This window comes from Crotalus tigris, unplaced genomic scaffold (assembly GCF_016545835.1).
Source record: "Crotalus tigris isolate CLP2741 ecotype Arizona unplaced genomic scaffold, ASM1654583v1 scf7180000023746.1698619, whole genome shotgun sequence".
Taxonomy (NCBI): Eukaryota; Metazoa; Chordata; class Lepidosauria; order Squamata; family Viperidae; genus Crotalus; species Crotalus tigris.
Genome location: NW_024100155.1, coordinates 1458362 through 1472057, shown reverse-complemented (window position 1 = coordinate 1472057; position 13696 = coordinate 1458362). Strand labels below are relative to the sequence as shown.

Sequence of the window (13696 nt, the reverse complement as noted above, 5' to 3'; positions counted from 1 at the left end):
CTTTCCAGGCAATTCACACCCTAAATTGTAAACCAGATCATTGCTAATAATAATAATAATAATAATAATAATAATAATAATAATAATAATAATAATAGTGGTTTATGAGAAAGGGATAATTCAGTGAGATGAGGCTAGGACCGTATCACACCTGGGAATCATGAATTTAAAAACAGCAGAACAACTAGACACAAGGAGTTTTTTTTTCCCCATGCCATCCCTCTGCTAAACAACTAATAACAACTGTCAAACTATTTGGTGAGGCTATATTGCTATTCTTCTTCTCATCCTTCCTATTCCCCATCTTCTTATTTACTTAGGACTATAACTTTGTTGCTAGTATCTTACGACAATATGGTTTTATTTAGTAGTCTAGTATGATTTATGTTGATTGCTTATTCAGCATCCTATGACTATGACTGTTGTATCTTATAATTTATGATAAAAGTATTTTTACGATGACTATGATCATGATTTATCACTTATTGCTTGTGTGTGCACTGAAAGCTTCTGCACTGGAGACAAATTCCTTGTGTGTCCGATCCCAGTTGGCCAATAAAGAATTCTATTCTGTTCTATTCATTCTTTCTAATTCTATTCTATTCTATTCTATGCATTCTAATTCTATTCTATTCTATCCCACCCCATCCCATCCCATCCATTCCATTCCATATATTCTATTCTATTCTATTCTATTCTATTCTATTCTATTCTATTCATTCTAATTCTATTCTATTCTCTATTCTATTTTCTATTCTATTCTATTCATTCTAATTGTATTCTATTCTATTCTATTCTATTCTATTCTATTCCTTGTTCTATCATGTCCTATCCTATTCCTATTCCTATTCCTATTCTATTCTCTGTGCTCTATTCTATTTTCTATTCTATTCTATTCATTCTAATTCTAATTCTATTCTATTCTTTTCTATTTCTATTCTATTCTGGAGTTACACAGTATATAATTACGGATGACACACGCAAAGTGTCTCCATTCATAAATGGGGAACCCCAGGAGCCACACATGCACTTTGTTCAAAGATTTTTCTGAAAAACCATTCCAAGCTTCCGAAAGGATTTTGACTGACGTGTTGCCAAAGAGGAAGATCAACCACAAAGATTAGCATTTGGGCGTTTTGCCCAGAGTTCGTCAAATTTCTATAGAATCAAAGGCAGCATTCAGATGAACGCAGGCAAGCCAACTTTTTTTCTTTTTTCTTTCAACCAGGCAGGCCAATGTGAATGCATTCTCCATTGTCCAAGGGAAAGAATTTTTTTTTACATCTGGCCTCTTTCTTAAAGTTGGTATCATTTACCCCCCAAAAAGCACTCTTTGTCACGGATATGCGGTGGATCATATTATCAGCGGTGTCAATCAAGCTGTTAGGACACCCAGCTACTGGAACTTTTCTTAGAGACAGGAATAACACACGCGCTCCCCACGAGATGCGATCGATCGGATGGAATCCAGCCTGCTTTCTAAAAATTCAGATAGGATCCCAGCTTCACTGGGATTTTAGCTGCAGTCCTGGGACCAATTAAACATTCCCGCTAGATGGGATCAGCAGCAGCTTTCAGCAAAAATCTGCTAGCTTGCATTATGAGTCATGTTGATTAACTATCTCATCAAAGTGATTTTTCCTGGCACTTTTCAGATACTTTTTTAGATTAGGGGGAAGGCAGGAAGTCTACAATAATACAGGATTCAAGTGGTACAGTATGTATTAATTTATTTTTCGCTTTGCTGCTTCTGGCCATTTGATAGCCAAGAGTACATCTTCTCTAAGTATGGAAGCTCCACGATCAATCTTGAGAAAATACTATTTTCCACTAGGCCTGGAAGACTGGCCACACTTGCAATGTCTATGGAGATTCTCAATCATCCAGGCCATGGTTGTCCCAAAGATGCTTTTTCGACTGGGCTTTCTTGTCCCCGTACAGAGAACTGGACGAGAAAGTCCAGTTGCCTCTTGAAAAAAACACTTTTGGAACCACGCTTGACGTGTGGCCAACACGCCTCCAAAACAGAAAGGCCAAAATAAATAAACAAAACAAAAAACAACGTTTAGGATCTTCAATAAAAAGGATGCTTGGGCAGAGCTGAAGCAATGGAGAGCTACTGAAAGATTTAATAATAATGATAATAATAAAGTTGGAAGGGATCTTGGAGGTCATCGAGTCCAACCCCCTGCTCAGGCAGGAACCCTATACCATTTCGGACAGATGGCTGTCCAGTCTCTTCTTAAAAACTTCCAGCGTTGGAGCATTCACCGCTTCTGGAGGCAGGTTGTTCCACTGGTTAATTGTTCTGACTGTCAGGAAGTTTCTCCTTAGTTCTAGGTTGCTTCTCTCCTTGATGAGTTTCCATCTGTTGCTTCTTGTTCTGCCCTCGGGTGCTTTGGAGAACAGCTTGACTCCCTCTTCTTTGGGGCAGGCCCTGAGATACTGGAAGACTGCTATCATGTCACCCTCGTCCTTCTCTTCATTAAACTAGACATACCCAATTCATCGAGTGCAACCCCCTGCTCATGCAGGAAACCCTATACCATTTCAGACAAATGGCTGTCCAGTTTCTTCTTAAAAACTTCCAGTGTTGGAGCATTCACTGCTAAAAGAGACTATCTCCAACAATTGTAGAAAGGACTTTTCCAGCCATTTAGCTCACTCTCCAAAAATAGCTGGGTTTTTCTTTTAAATAAAATAAAATAAAAAAATTCTCTTGGCTCAAAATTGGGTGCTCAGTCTGGAGATCCTGTTTGAGAAGTTGGATCCAAGCAGGTGAAACAGTGCTGGGAGGGGGGGGGCGGTATGTTCCCAAGGGGTGCAGGCTTTGCAAATTAAATCTTTACAAAACACGTACACGCACGCAGAAGAAAAGGAAAGAGGAATCGTAGAAGGGGGGAGGGAATCCGGTCAGCATTGATTTAAAATAATAATCTAGAGGTTGGGACAAGAGAGAGAGAGAGAGAGAGAGAAGAAATAAATCTAGCAACCATCTCAAAGCTTATGTTGGCTGCTCAGATCTTGGAAATCCTGTACAGTGAATCAACTGTCTCTTTCTGCCTTGCCAAATTTAAAAAAAGGGGCGGTTGGAATAGACAAGAGCCGGCCGGAGGGTGTGATGCTATGAAAAGTGTGCACAAACGCCGAGCAGAGAGTAGAACCGGCTAGTGCAAAAGCCATTTAAATGGCCCTTTAACTTGAGAGAAAGATCTCTAAAACCTGGAATTCCAGCAGGTTTGTTTTGGAAATGCCTTCTCGAAAGATCAGATCTTCAAAACCCAGCAAAGGAAACAATCCTTTGATGGAAAAAGTCCCTGATTCAGATGTTATGGAGGTGATTGATGTCCTTCTCTTCCTTGTGGACAGACTATGTCTCCCAGCACCCTTTCAGGCTGGGCGGATGGGAGTTGCGGGTCAAATCACACAAAGGACAGGTTCCTTTTCCCTGGAGTAGACATCTAACTGGCTTGGTTGTGTTTGTCCAGAAATCGACAAATACACAGTAGTAAGGCAGGCAGTCAACATTTTTAATCTTAAGTCATCTACTCTACTCTACTCTACTCTACTCTACTCTACTCTACTCTACTCTATCCATAGACACCATCGATGGACATTCTAAAGCTCTCTGAGCAAGACGGGAGAAACGGAGGTTGTAGAGGGGAAAAAAACCTTGGGGAAATCAGAGAGATTTCAGCTCTATGTGGCATGCAACCAAGTGTCTTCTCTGCCAAGCTGTGGAGCACAACCAATTGGGTCAAGGGCTGAATGATGTCTTATGCAAATTGGGGGGGGGCGTTCCTCAACAGTCTGTTCTTTTGTAAAAGATTCCTTTCCCACCCTAAACATCTGAATTCTCCTTCTGAGATATGTCAGCACTACCCAGGGTTTCCCAGAGCTTCGGGCACGGGTGTGACAGACCTACCACCTCCTGTTGACACACCACCCTATTTGCTGCTACCTTCCCATCACCACTTTCCCGGGCAGCTTTGTGCCCTGGGTGCACTGGGAAAGAGCAGCATGGATGAGGAGAGGAATTGTCCAAAGTTCATTTCCAAATATTCATCACGTCCTTTCCCGCCCCTGCTGAGCTGAGCTCCCTTGGAACGCTGTCAAGGTCTGACTCACGTCCAGCACATCTATTTTAATCCCCTCCTTTTTTTAACATTGTTACATCATTCTGGGAGGCTTACTGAATGAATGTCTGTCTGTCTGTCTGTCTATTTATCTATCTATTATCTATCTATCTATCTATCTATCTATCTATCTATCTATTATCTATCTTTCTACCTACTTACCTACCTACCTACCCATTTAATTTGTCTAGCCAAACTTGTCTATCTACCTATCTATATATCTGTCTGTCTGTCTATCTATCCATTTAACTAAACAACAACTTGTTTGTCTGTCTGTCTGTCTGTCTATCTATCTATCTATCTATCTATCTATCCATCCATCCATTCAACTGATCTACTCCTGTCCATCTATCTATCCATCCAACTCTATTTATCTACCTATCTACCCATTCAACTTTATCTACTCAATTTGTCTGTCAGCTTGTTTGTTTGTCTATCTATATCTATATCTATCATCTATCTAATCTGTCTGTCTATCTGTCTGTCTGTGTCTGTCTGTCTGTATCTATCTATCTATCTATCTATCTATCTATCTATCTATCTATCTATCATCTAAGTAATTTGTCTATGTATTCATCCAACTTGTCTATCTATCCATCCAACTACATCTGTCTGTCATTTCATGGAAAGAGTTTAACATATCTCTTTGCTAAATAATGGGATATGGAAGAGACTCTGAGAAACATGAAAATGGGGCTGGGGGCACCAAAGACCCATGGATTTCCCATCCTGAAGAACACCAAATGTTTCCTCTAACAGCAAACTAGGAGCTTGAAGACAGATGGAATATTCTTACAACTTTTCAAGGAGGAAGAACTCCATGAACTGGTACTCAATCCTTTTAAAGAGCCAGTTGTTCACCTGGAGGCCAATCCTTTAGGAAGAAGGGCTCCTAAACCCCTCTCTGGTCAACATCATCCTAATGCGAGGATACCCGGTTGTAGTATAAGCAACACACTTCTCCACAGCTACGAAGGGTCAAGAAACCAAAGGGAAAAACATCACAATGGCAACAGCCAGCTTGCCACACACTAGCCAACCGTAACTTCCACATCTCTCCTAGCTTTCTTCTCCTCTTCTTTTATTCTCCTTCCTTAATACTCTCCCTAGAGGGAAAAAAATCAGCCCTGCGGATGGCACAATCTATTGCCTAATCCGTCCTGCGATATTCCGGTTGTTGAGACCCAATCCGGAAGACATGTAAACCTCCCGCCCGCCAAGTTTATTTTCCACTACAAGCTTCCCGCTATAATTACACCCATCGGCAAATGCGGCGCTAAGATTAAGCACGCTCAAAAATCCGTCTCTAAAATATCTGTAACGGTTATCTTTAATTGCACGGTTAGGGTGTTTCCCCTTTCCAAACACTGTAAAAGCAAATGATCCCAAAATGAAAGGTTTGGTCTCGTTTGCAGAGAAAATCCCAAGCCGGAGTGAAAGAAAAAAAAAAAGTATTTTGCCAAAGACGATCTCACCCCTCCCTCTAGGAAGGGGGAGAGCGATTCCATTAAAAACAACATCAAAGTTAAGTGCTTTGCTAAAAAGGAGAAGGGAAATATGAGGTTTTTGGAATGGGAAGCTGTGAGAGTGAAACAGCTGGAGAACATCGGGAAGTTCTGATACAATAGAAGTTGCATTAAAGTCCCCCAACAGATTTCTATTCTTGACAACCGTTTGTTTTGTTTAGCTCGTTTTTTTGTGTTTTTTTGGGACCATTCGCCTTCTTTTTCTCTGTTGTTGTTGTTTTTTTTAAAAAACAGTTACAAACCCAAAGTCTGTGATGTAAGTAGTAATTACCAGCCCTGGGTGTTGTAACCAGACTCCTGCCTCCAACCCCGAGACCTTTTTCAAACTGATAAAACGTGATATTGGTAGTGCTCACTGATTTTGGGAAAAGTTCAAAAACAACAGGAGCATTGTGCGGGTTTGGGCTATCTAGCAAAGGAGGAGTTGAATGAATTTTTTTTTCAGCCCCGGTGGATAAAATCCATCTGCCATTTTATGCTAAGGTTGCATTGACTTGCGTTGCCTTCCCTTTAATTCAGTGGTCTTCAAACTTGGCCCTTTTAACACTTCTGGACCAACTTCCAGAATCCCTCAGCCACGCATGCTGGCTGAGGAATTCTGGGAGTTGAAGTCCACAAGTCTTAAAAGGGCCAAGTTTGAAGACCCCTGTGCTAATTCATCTGTTAAATGAAGAGCTTTGCTTAATAGTTGGGGAACAAACCCTACGTTACCCTAGTTAGGGTGATGCTACTAAATGTACACCAGGGAGATACACTAGATATATTAGAGAGAGGCAGAAGGTGAACTTTGAAGAAGCAGGAGAAGAAGAGCATCAACACTTCTGAACTTTGGCCTTGGGGAAGACCCTGAGGTGCTTTTTCAAGAGACGGCTGGACTTCCTTTGAGACGTTTTGCGTCTCATCCAAGAAGGTTCTTCAGTTCTGAAGAACTGTCTTGAAAAAGCACCTTTGGGACAACCATGACCTGGATGACTCCATAGCATTGGAGAAGACTTGGAAGACATCGAAGAAAAGAAACCAAGGGAATTATTGAACAACTCAAGAGTTTTCACTCAAAGCTGGAAGGATCAGTCTCAGATTGCCCTACTTCAGACATGTTAAAGACCTGGCTCTCTGGAGAAGATCCTGATGGAAGAGGGAAGGAAAGAGAAGTGGCTGACCTCCAGCAATGTGGACAGTAGAGAGAAGAGCAACTAAGATGATCCAAGGCCTGGAGACCAAAAACGTATGAAGAACAACTGCAGGACTGGAGTTTGGCTAGTCTAAAGAAAAGAAGAAACAGGGGCGTCATGATAGCAGTATTCCAGTATTTGAGGGGCTGCCACAAAGAGGAGGGGAGTCAAATTAATCTCCAAAGCAAAGAGGGCAGGACGAGCAACAATGGTTGGAAACTGATCAAAGAGAGAAGCAACCTGGAATTAAGGAGAAACTTCCTAACAGTGAGGACAGTTAACCAGTGGAACAGAAGTTGCCTTCAGAAATTGTGGGCGCTCCATCACTGGAGGTTTTTAAGAAGAGACTGGACAGTCACTTGTCTGAGATGGTATAGGTTCTCCTGCTCAAGCAGGGGGCTGGACTAGAAGATCTCCAAGGTCTCTTCCAGCTCTATTCTATTCTATTCTATTCTATTCTATTCTATTCTAGTCTAGTCTAGTCTAGTCTAGTCTATTCTACTCTACTCTACTCTACTCTACTCTACTCTACACTCTATTCTACATTTCTATTCTAAATTTCTACTCTACTCTACTCTACTCTACTCTACTCTACTCTGCTCTGCTCTGCTCTATTCTATACACCATTAGAAGACCTGAAGGCCAAGTTAAGGATAGATCATCATGGAGAAAATATCTCTGCATGGTCACTCAGAGTCAACAACAGCTTGATGGCCCATCATCAACCAACTCAAAGAGACAGCAAAATCAAGAACCGCAAAGTTTTCAAGATCCCGCCTCCAATATCCCCATCCCCACCACCCATCTCCTGTTTTAATTTTAAAGAAAATCTGCATAATAGACAAGGAAAAACTTTACCGGCCTACCCATCTTGCCCTTCTTCCCAGGAACTCCGGGGGTTCCCTACAAAACAAAGAGAGAGAGAGAGAGAGAATTAAAAACTGGAGAAGAACTGGACAGCCAGAAAGGAGAAATACGAGCCTTGAACAGAAAGGGGAGATCAAAAAAGGGAACAGTTTAGAAAAACGGTGGGTCAGAACGTCAGCATGAAAGAGCAAAGGAAGATGGAGAAGGAGTTCAACTTTTCCTTCCTGAGTCTCAGGAAGACACAAATACACAAGAGACACATAAGGCTTGTCCCCAACCAGTTCCAGGAACTGGAGACAGTGCTTAGCTGGACGAATAATCTGGACCTATGGGGGATCTAAACCAACCATGCTCGCTGGAGATCGTCACTCTATAGTTCTGATTTAGTTCCACAAAACCCTTAAATTAGCATCTCCTGAGCATTAGCACATTCCTCTCTTAATATACATACACAATCGCAGGTTGTGTCTTTTTTGGGGGGTCTGGGATCTGCCAATTGCACAGAGCAGATGAGCTGGCTTAGCACTGCATAGTTGGGATCACGGAGAAACCCTCTGATGAAGCCTACAGAGAACTAAAGTCCAACTATACTTGGCCATGAGCACCCTTGATAATGAGGAGTCTGGAGCTAGTTCTCTTTGACTCAGGTGTGTGTGTGTGTCTTGGGGGTGGGAAAGGAGTAGGAACTTTTTCAGACACACTGGAGGCCTGGGCTGTAGGCCCTGTTCTGAAATCTCTTAGGGGAAGGGAGGAAGTCTAAAAACACAAATGTACTTCTAATTGCCTTTATCAAAGCTCCCAACTGCACAGGAAGAACTCAAGTCAGTTTCCTGTTCTGGTTGGCCAAGGGTAGACTTTCCCGGCCCCACTTTGACCTTCTGGCTGCTGATGATTCAGCCATGACCTCATCGTTTACAGATTAGAGAATAGGGAAAGCCAACTGGAAATGAGACCAAATGGTTTATTCTTCCACCGAGGCTTCATAAGAGGGGGAAATGGGAGGGGCGGATCAGCTGTAATCCTACAGGCATAAGCTGCTTTCAGTCTGAGTTTCAGAAGCTTTCTAGGAGTGTTAGGATCTCTGCTTCCCTGGATCTTTTGGGGAGGGAGGGAGGGAGGGAGGGAGGAAGGAAGGAGATGGGAATGAGGGAGGGAGGGAGGGAGGGAGGGAGGAAGGAGAAAGGGAGAGGAGGGAGGAAGGAGAAGGGAAAGGGAGGGAGGGAGGGAGGGAGGGAGGGAGAGAGAGGGAAGGAGGAAGGAAAGAAGAAGGGAAGGAAGGAAGGAGAAGGGGAGAGATGTGGAGAGGGAGGGAAGGAAGGAAGGAAGGAAGGAAGGAAGGAAGGAAGGAAGGAAGGAAGGAAGGAAGGAGAAAGGGAGAGATGTGGAGAGGAAGGAAGGAAGGAAGGAAGGAAGGAAGGAAGGAAGGAAGGAAGGAAGGAAGGAAGGAAGGAAGGAAGGAAGGAGGGAGGGAGGGAAAGGGAGGGAGGGAGGGAGGAAGCAAGGATCAAAAATAGTCTATATTCGCATTGGGCACTTAGGACCCCACCCACAGCTTTCTTCATCCCCCACCCACCACTGGCAAGCCTCAGTGGATCACACCCGCTCAGCTCTCAACCGCTACGAACACCACCGCCACGGTGTAGAACTAAGACGATGTGGGAGCAGAATCAGAGAGTCACCTTCTGCCCTGGAAGCTCACAACTTGGGCCTTGAGACCCGTCACTTTCTCTCTCCCCTCCAACAACCTCTACATCTTGGGGCTTGTTCTGACGAGGGGGGGGGAGACGAGATTAGAAGAGGGAGCCCAATTTTCCCGCTTGAGCTTGAGCTCTTGTGTGAAATGTGCTGAGCTTGAAGATGTACCGAGAGAGAGTTGCGTTGGCCACTTCTAGGGCCAGACCAGAAGGAGGCAAAGATGGGGAAGGAAAAGGGAGTTTTGCAGTCAAGTCTTTTGCAACCAAGGGGTCCGCCCCAGACCCCACAACGATAAATACTTACTCTTTCCCCATCGGCCCCGGGCGTTCCCAACAGTCCTGGCGGGCCAATGTACCCCTGTGGGAAGCAGGGAAAAAAAAAAAAACAAAGAGCATTTTGTCTCCTCGGAAGGTGGAAGTTCATAGCAGGTCATTGTCCAGCGTTGGGTTCTTGGCGACCATGACGAAAGAAACCTTGGGGCAAGTGTATATGCCCATGGACTGCATGGTGATATTTTCCACGATGTAGTCCAAGGGCACATACCCTCACGCCAGGGACCGTGTGCTCGGCGGGGAGGAAGAGGAGAAGGTACCGGCAGACAAACAGACAGACCGCAATAGCATTTAGCACTTAAGACTTATATACCGCTTCACAGTGCTTTACAGCCCTCTCTAAGTGGTTTACAGAGTCAGCATCTTGCCCATCCCCCCATCCAACAATCTGGGTCCTTATTTTACCGATCTCTGGAGGACGGAAAGCTGAGTCAGCCTGGAGCCGGTCAGGATCAAACTGCTGGCAGTGGGCAGAGTTAGGCTGCAATACTGCATTCTAACTACTGCGCCACCACAGCTCTTAGATAGATAGATAGATAGATAGATAGATAGATAGATAGATAGATAGATAGATAGATAGATAGATAGATAGATAGTATAGAGATAGATGACAGATAGATAGACAGACATAGATAGCTAGATGATCAATGGATGGATAGATGGATAGATAAATACGATAGATAGAAAGAAAGAGATTTACAGAGATTTAGAGAGAGAGCAATAGCACTTAGACTTATATACTGCTTCACAGTGCTTCACAGCCCTCTCTAAGCAGTTTACAGAGTCAGCATATTTGCCACAACAATCTAGGTCCTCATTTCACCAACCTCAGAAGGATGGAAGGCTGAGTCATCCTTGAATCTCATCAGGATCGAACTCCAGGCTGTGGGCAGAGTTAGCCTGCAATACTGCACTCTAACCACCAGGTAATTAAAAGTCACTCTCATCTATTCTTCTAGATAAATATATGACATTGTTTGGAGTACTCCAGGGCAAGATGCCATTGTGATGGCCCCTTTATGACTTGCGGACTTCAACTCCCAGAATTCCTGAGCCTGCATGGGAGTTGAACTCTACAAATCATAAAAAGGGCCATCATTCCCCACCCCTGCTCTAAACAATCAATCTGGCTTGGTTCTACAGATTAAGCATCTGTGAACTTGCTTCTCTCTCTCTCTCTCTCTCTCTCCCTCCCTCTCTCTCTCTGTGTGTTTCTGTGTGTATCTATGTGTGTGTGTGTGTGTGTGTGTGTGTGTGTGTGTGTGTATGTGTGTGTAGGATCGCTTGGTTCTACAGATTAAGCATCTGTGAGTTTCTGTGTGTGTGTGTGTGTGTAGGATCGCTTGGTTCTACAGATTAAGCATCTGTGAGCTTGTGTGTGTGTGTGTGTGTGTGTGTGTGTGTGTGTGTGTGTGTGTGTAGCAGATGGTCAGGTGAGGGTGGGGTCAAATGCACCACTAGTTTGGAAGTCACTATGCCTCCCAAAAAGACCAAAGTCCAGCCCCCGCCTCCCCTTAAAGTCGTACCAATTTGTCTTGACCGCTAGTAGCTCAGATTCTTGTATATAAGTAGCATGAAATAAACTTGTAGCTCTTTTGAACTCTATTCCTGACTTCTTGCCTCTGACAAGTGGGTATGTATGTGTGCATATATCTGTTCCTCCAATGCATTTGTCTTTGTAGCAGAGTGCTATTTAATGTCGGCGGGAGAAGCCTTGGAAACCAACGCAACCAGTTTGGTTAATGATAAGCACAGCCATTTAGGCTCTTTGTGGTTTTTCATCACTTCCGTGTTTCCATATCAACCCTCGCTGGACACTCCTAGCTGAGTTCTGGTAACCCATTTCACTCAGAACTGGACTGATCAATTTCCTGGTTTTATTCGGTCCATAGAATCCCAGACTAAGGCTGGGTTAGCAGTTCACCCTACTGACAAAACAATCTAACCTGGGTTAACAAGTGGTATGAATGCAGTCCCCTACGCTTTTAACAGACCTGGTTACCCATGCAAACAGATCCTTCCGGATGGATGGATAGATAGATAGATAGATAGATAGATAGATAGATAGATAGATAGATATCCATCCCAACACTTCAATCTTCTTTATCTTCACCACCCAAGTTAGAAGAAGTAAGAACATTTTTTAAAAAAAAAAAGTATACAAAAGTCCTTTTCTACCAATAGTGGATTAATGATATGTTTTGCCCCTTCTCCTCGGAGTAGCTGGTGATTTTTGTAAAGTAGCCAACCATTTCTTCCATTCCTTATGGGATGGAAATGCAACTTTTTGCAGCTCGGACTTTCCCAAAGGGCTATGAAGAGAAGTGGGATTCAAATAAGTCAACAACTGGATCTCAGGGTTCTGGAAGTCCGTTCTGGGCCTGGGCAACAAAAAATTAGCTACCGGTTCTGCCGAAGCGGTGAGAACCAGCTGCATCCCACCACTGGTTAGAGCGTGAGCCCACGGCTGCAAGCTATCTCCAAAGCTGACTCACTTATACCCCCAGTTCCACCCTAACCTCTTTTCTGCTTTTCCACACATTATGTGAAACCGCTGCCAGCTTACTTTTCTTTTTTGTTTATTGCTCACAAGTTTCCTGGCAAAAAACAAAAACAAAAAACCCAGCTGGTAGCGTTTTACTGCTCGGAGGAATAAAACACATGACAAGAGAGAGGGGGTGGATTTACTGGCCTGAAACTTTGCTGGGACTTATGACTAAAGATGATACAAGGAAGAGGAACAAGACAAGGTAATAATAATAATACTGCAACTTGGCTTCTTTGGGCCAAAAACAGCAGGGAGAAAATAAAGAGAGGAGGAGGAGGAGGAGGAGGAAAATAAAGAGAGGAGGAGGAGGAGGAGGAGGAGAGGAAGAAGAAGATGAAGAAGAAGAAGAGGAGGAGGAGGAGGAGGAGAAGAAGAAGAAGAAGAAGAAGAAGAAGAAGAAGAAGAAGAAGAAGAAGAAGAAGAAGAAGAATAAGAAGAAGAAGAAGAAGAAGAAGAAGAAGAAGAAGAAGAAGAAGAAGAAGAAGAAGAAGAAGAAGAAGAAGAAGAAGAAGAAGAAGAAGAAGAAGAAGAAGAAGAAGAAGAAGAAGAAGAAGAAGAAGAAGAGGAAGAGGAGGAGGAGGAGGAGGAGGAGGAGGAGGAGGAGGAGGAGGAAGAGGAGGAAGAGGAAGGAGCAGGAGCAGGAGGAGGAGGAGGAGGAGAAGAATGATGTTTCAGCATCCAGGCTAGGGAAGAAAACCTGAGCAAAATCTCCACACTTTTTCATCCCAAAAACGGATACCTTCAAATGCAGCTCACCATCAGAGCATGGACCGACATTGCTGTTAGTGGCTTGCTTTGTAACAGGGCAGTGGGAATACTAAAGATAGTCAGAGGAACTCTTGGAAGAGCTTCAAAAAAAAAAAAAAAAATGAGGGTGCAAAGGCGCAGCACCTAAACACAGAAATCAGGTGAGTGTTACCCATGCCGCTTCGCTCTACAAATGGCGTCCCTCTGCATTGCCAGGTGGCCGAGCGCAGGCTCCATGGGTTTCAAATCAAAATGGACCTTCTCAGACCCTTGAAGGGTTCTTTAAAAATAAAAATAATAATAATAAACAAAGAGCACGCCCACCCGAAAAGCTGCCGCTTTGTATAAAGAAAAGCCGTTTCGGCAGATGGCCAAGTGCGGGGAGAAAGGCAAGAACGGACGTCCAGCGTTCTCGCGGAGAAAGGTCAATGATATGTGCCCCAGGAGAACATTGTCGGATCCACTCTGAGTCGGTCAGCGGGACCGTCTGGAAAGAGAGAGCTTCCTTGACGATGGGCTCCAGCCTAAATTTGGAAGAATGACCTTTTGGTCCCGGGGTGACCGACTCAGATTGGATGCTCCGATGTTCTCGGCATCTCCTCAAGCCTTGGTTGGTATAAGAATCGAACTGAGAAACAAGGAGAAAGTGGTGAGCTTAACTGGGGGGCAAAGA

The 13696-nt window shown here is 43.8% G+C and overlaps 1 protein-coding gene across 5 annotated transcripts in view; it reads right to left on the bottom strand.

The window, feature by feature from the left end:
* The window catches only part of COL27A1 (collagen type XXVII alpha 1 chain), a 129670-nt gene that overhangs the window by 75726 nt on the left and 40248 nt on the right, over nucleotides 1-13696 (bottom strand). For all 5 annotated transcript variants that reach the window (XM_039321566.1, XM_039321563.1, XM_039321567.1 and 2 more), the window contains 2 exons: nucleotides 9700-9753; nucleotides 7693-7737 (listed from right to left, as the gene is read on the bottom strand). In XM_039321566.1, the coding sequence (XP_039177500.1) occupies nucleotides 7693-7737; nucleotides 9700-9753 (99 nt within the window). The remainder of the gene's footprint in view (nucleotides 1-7692; nucleotides 7738-9699; nucleotides 9754-13696) is intronic.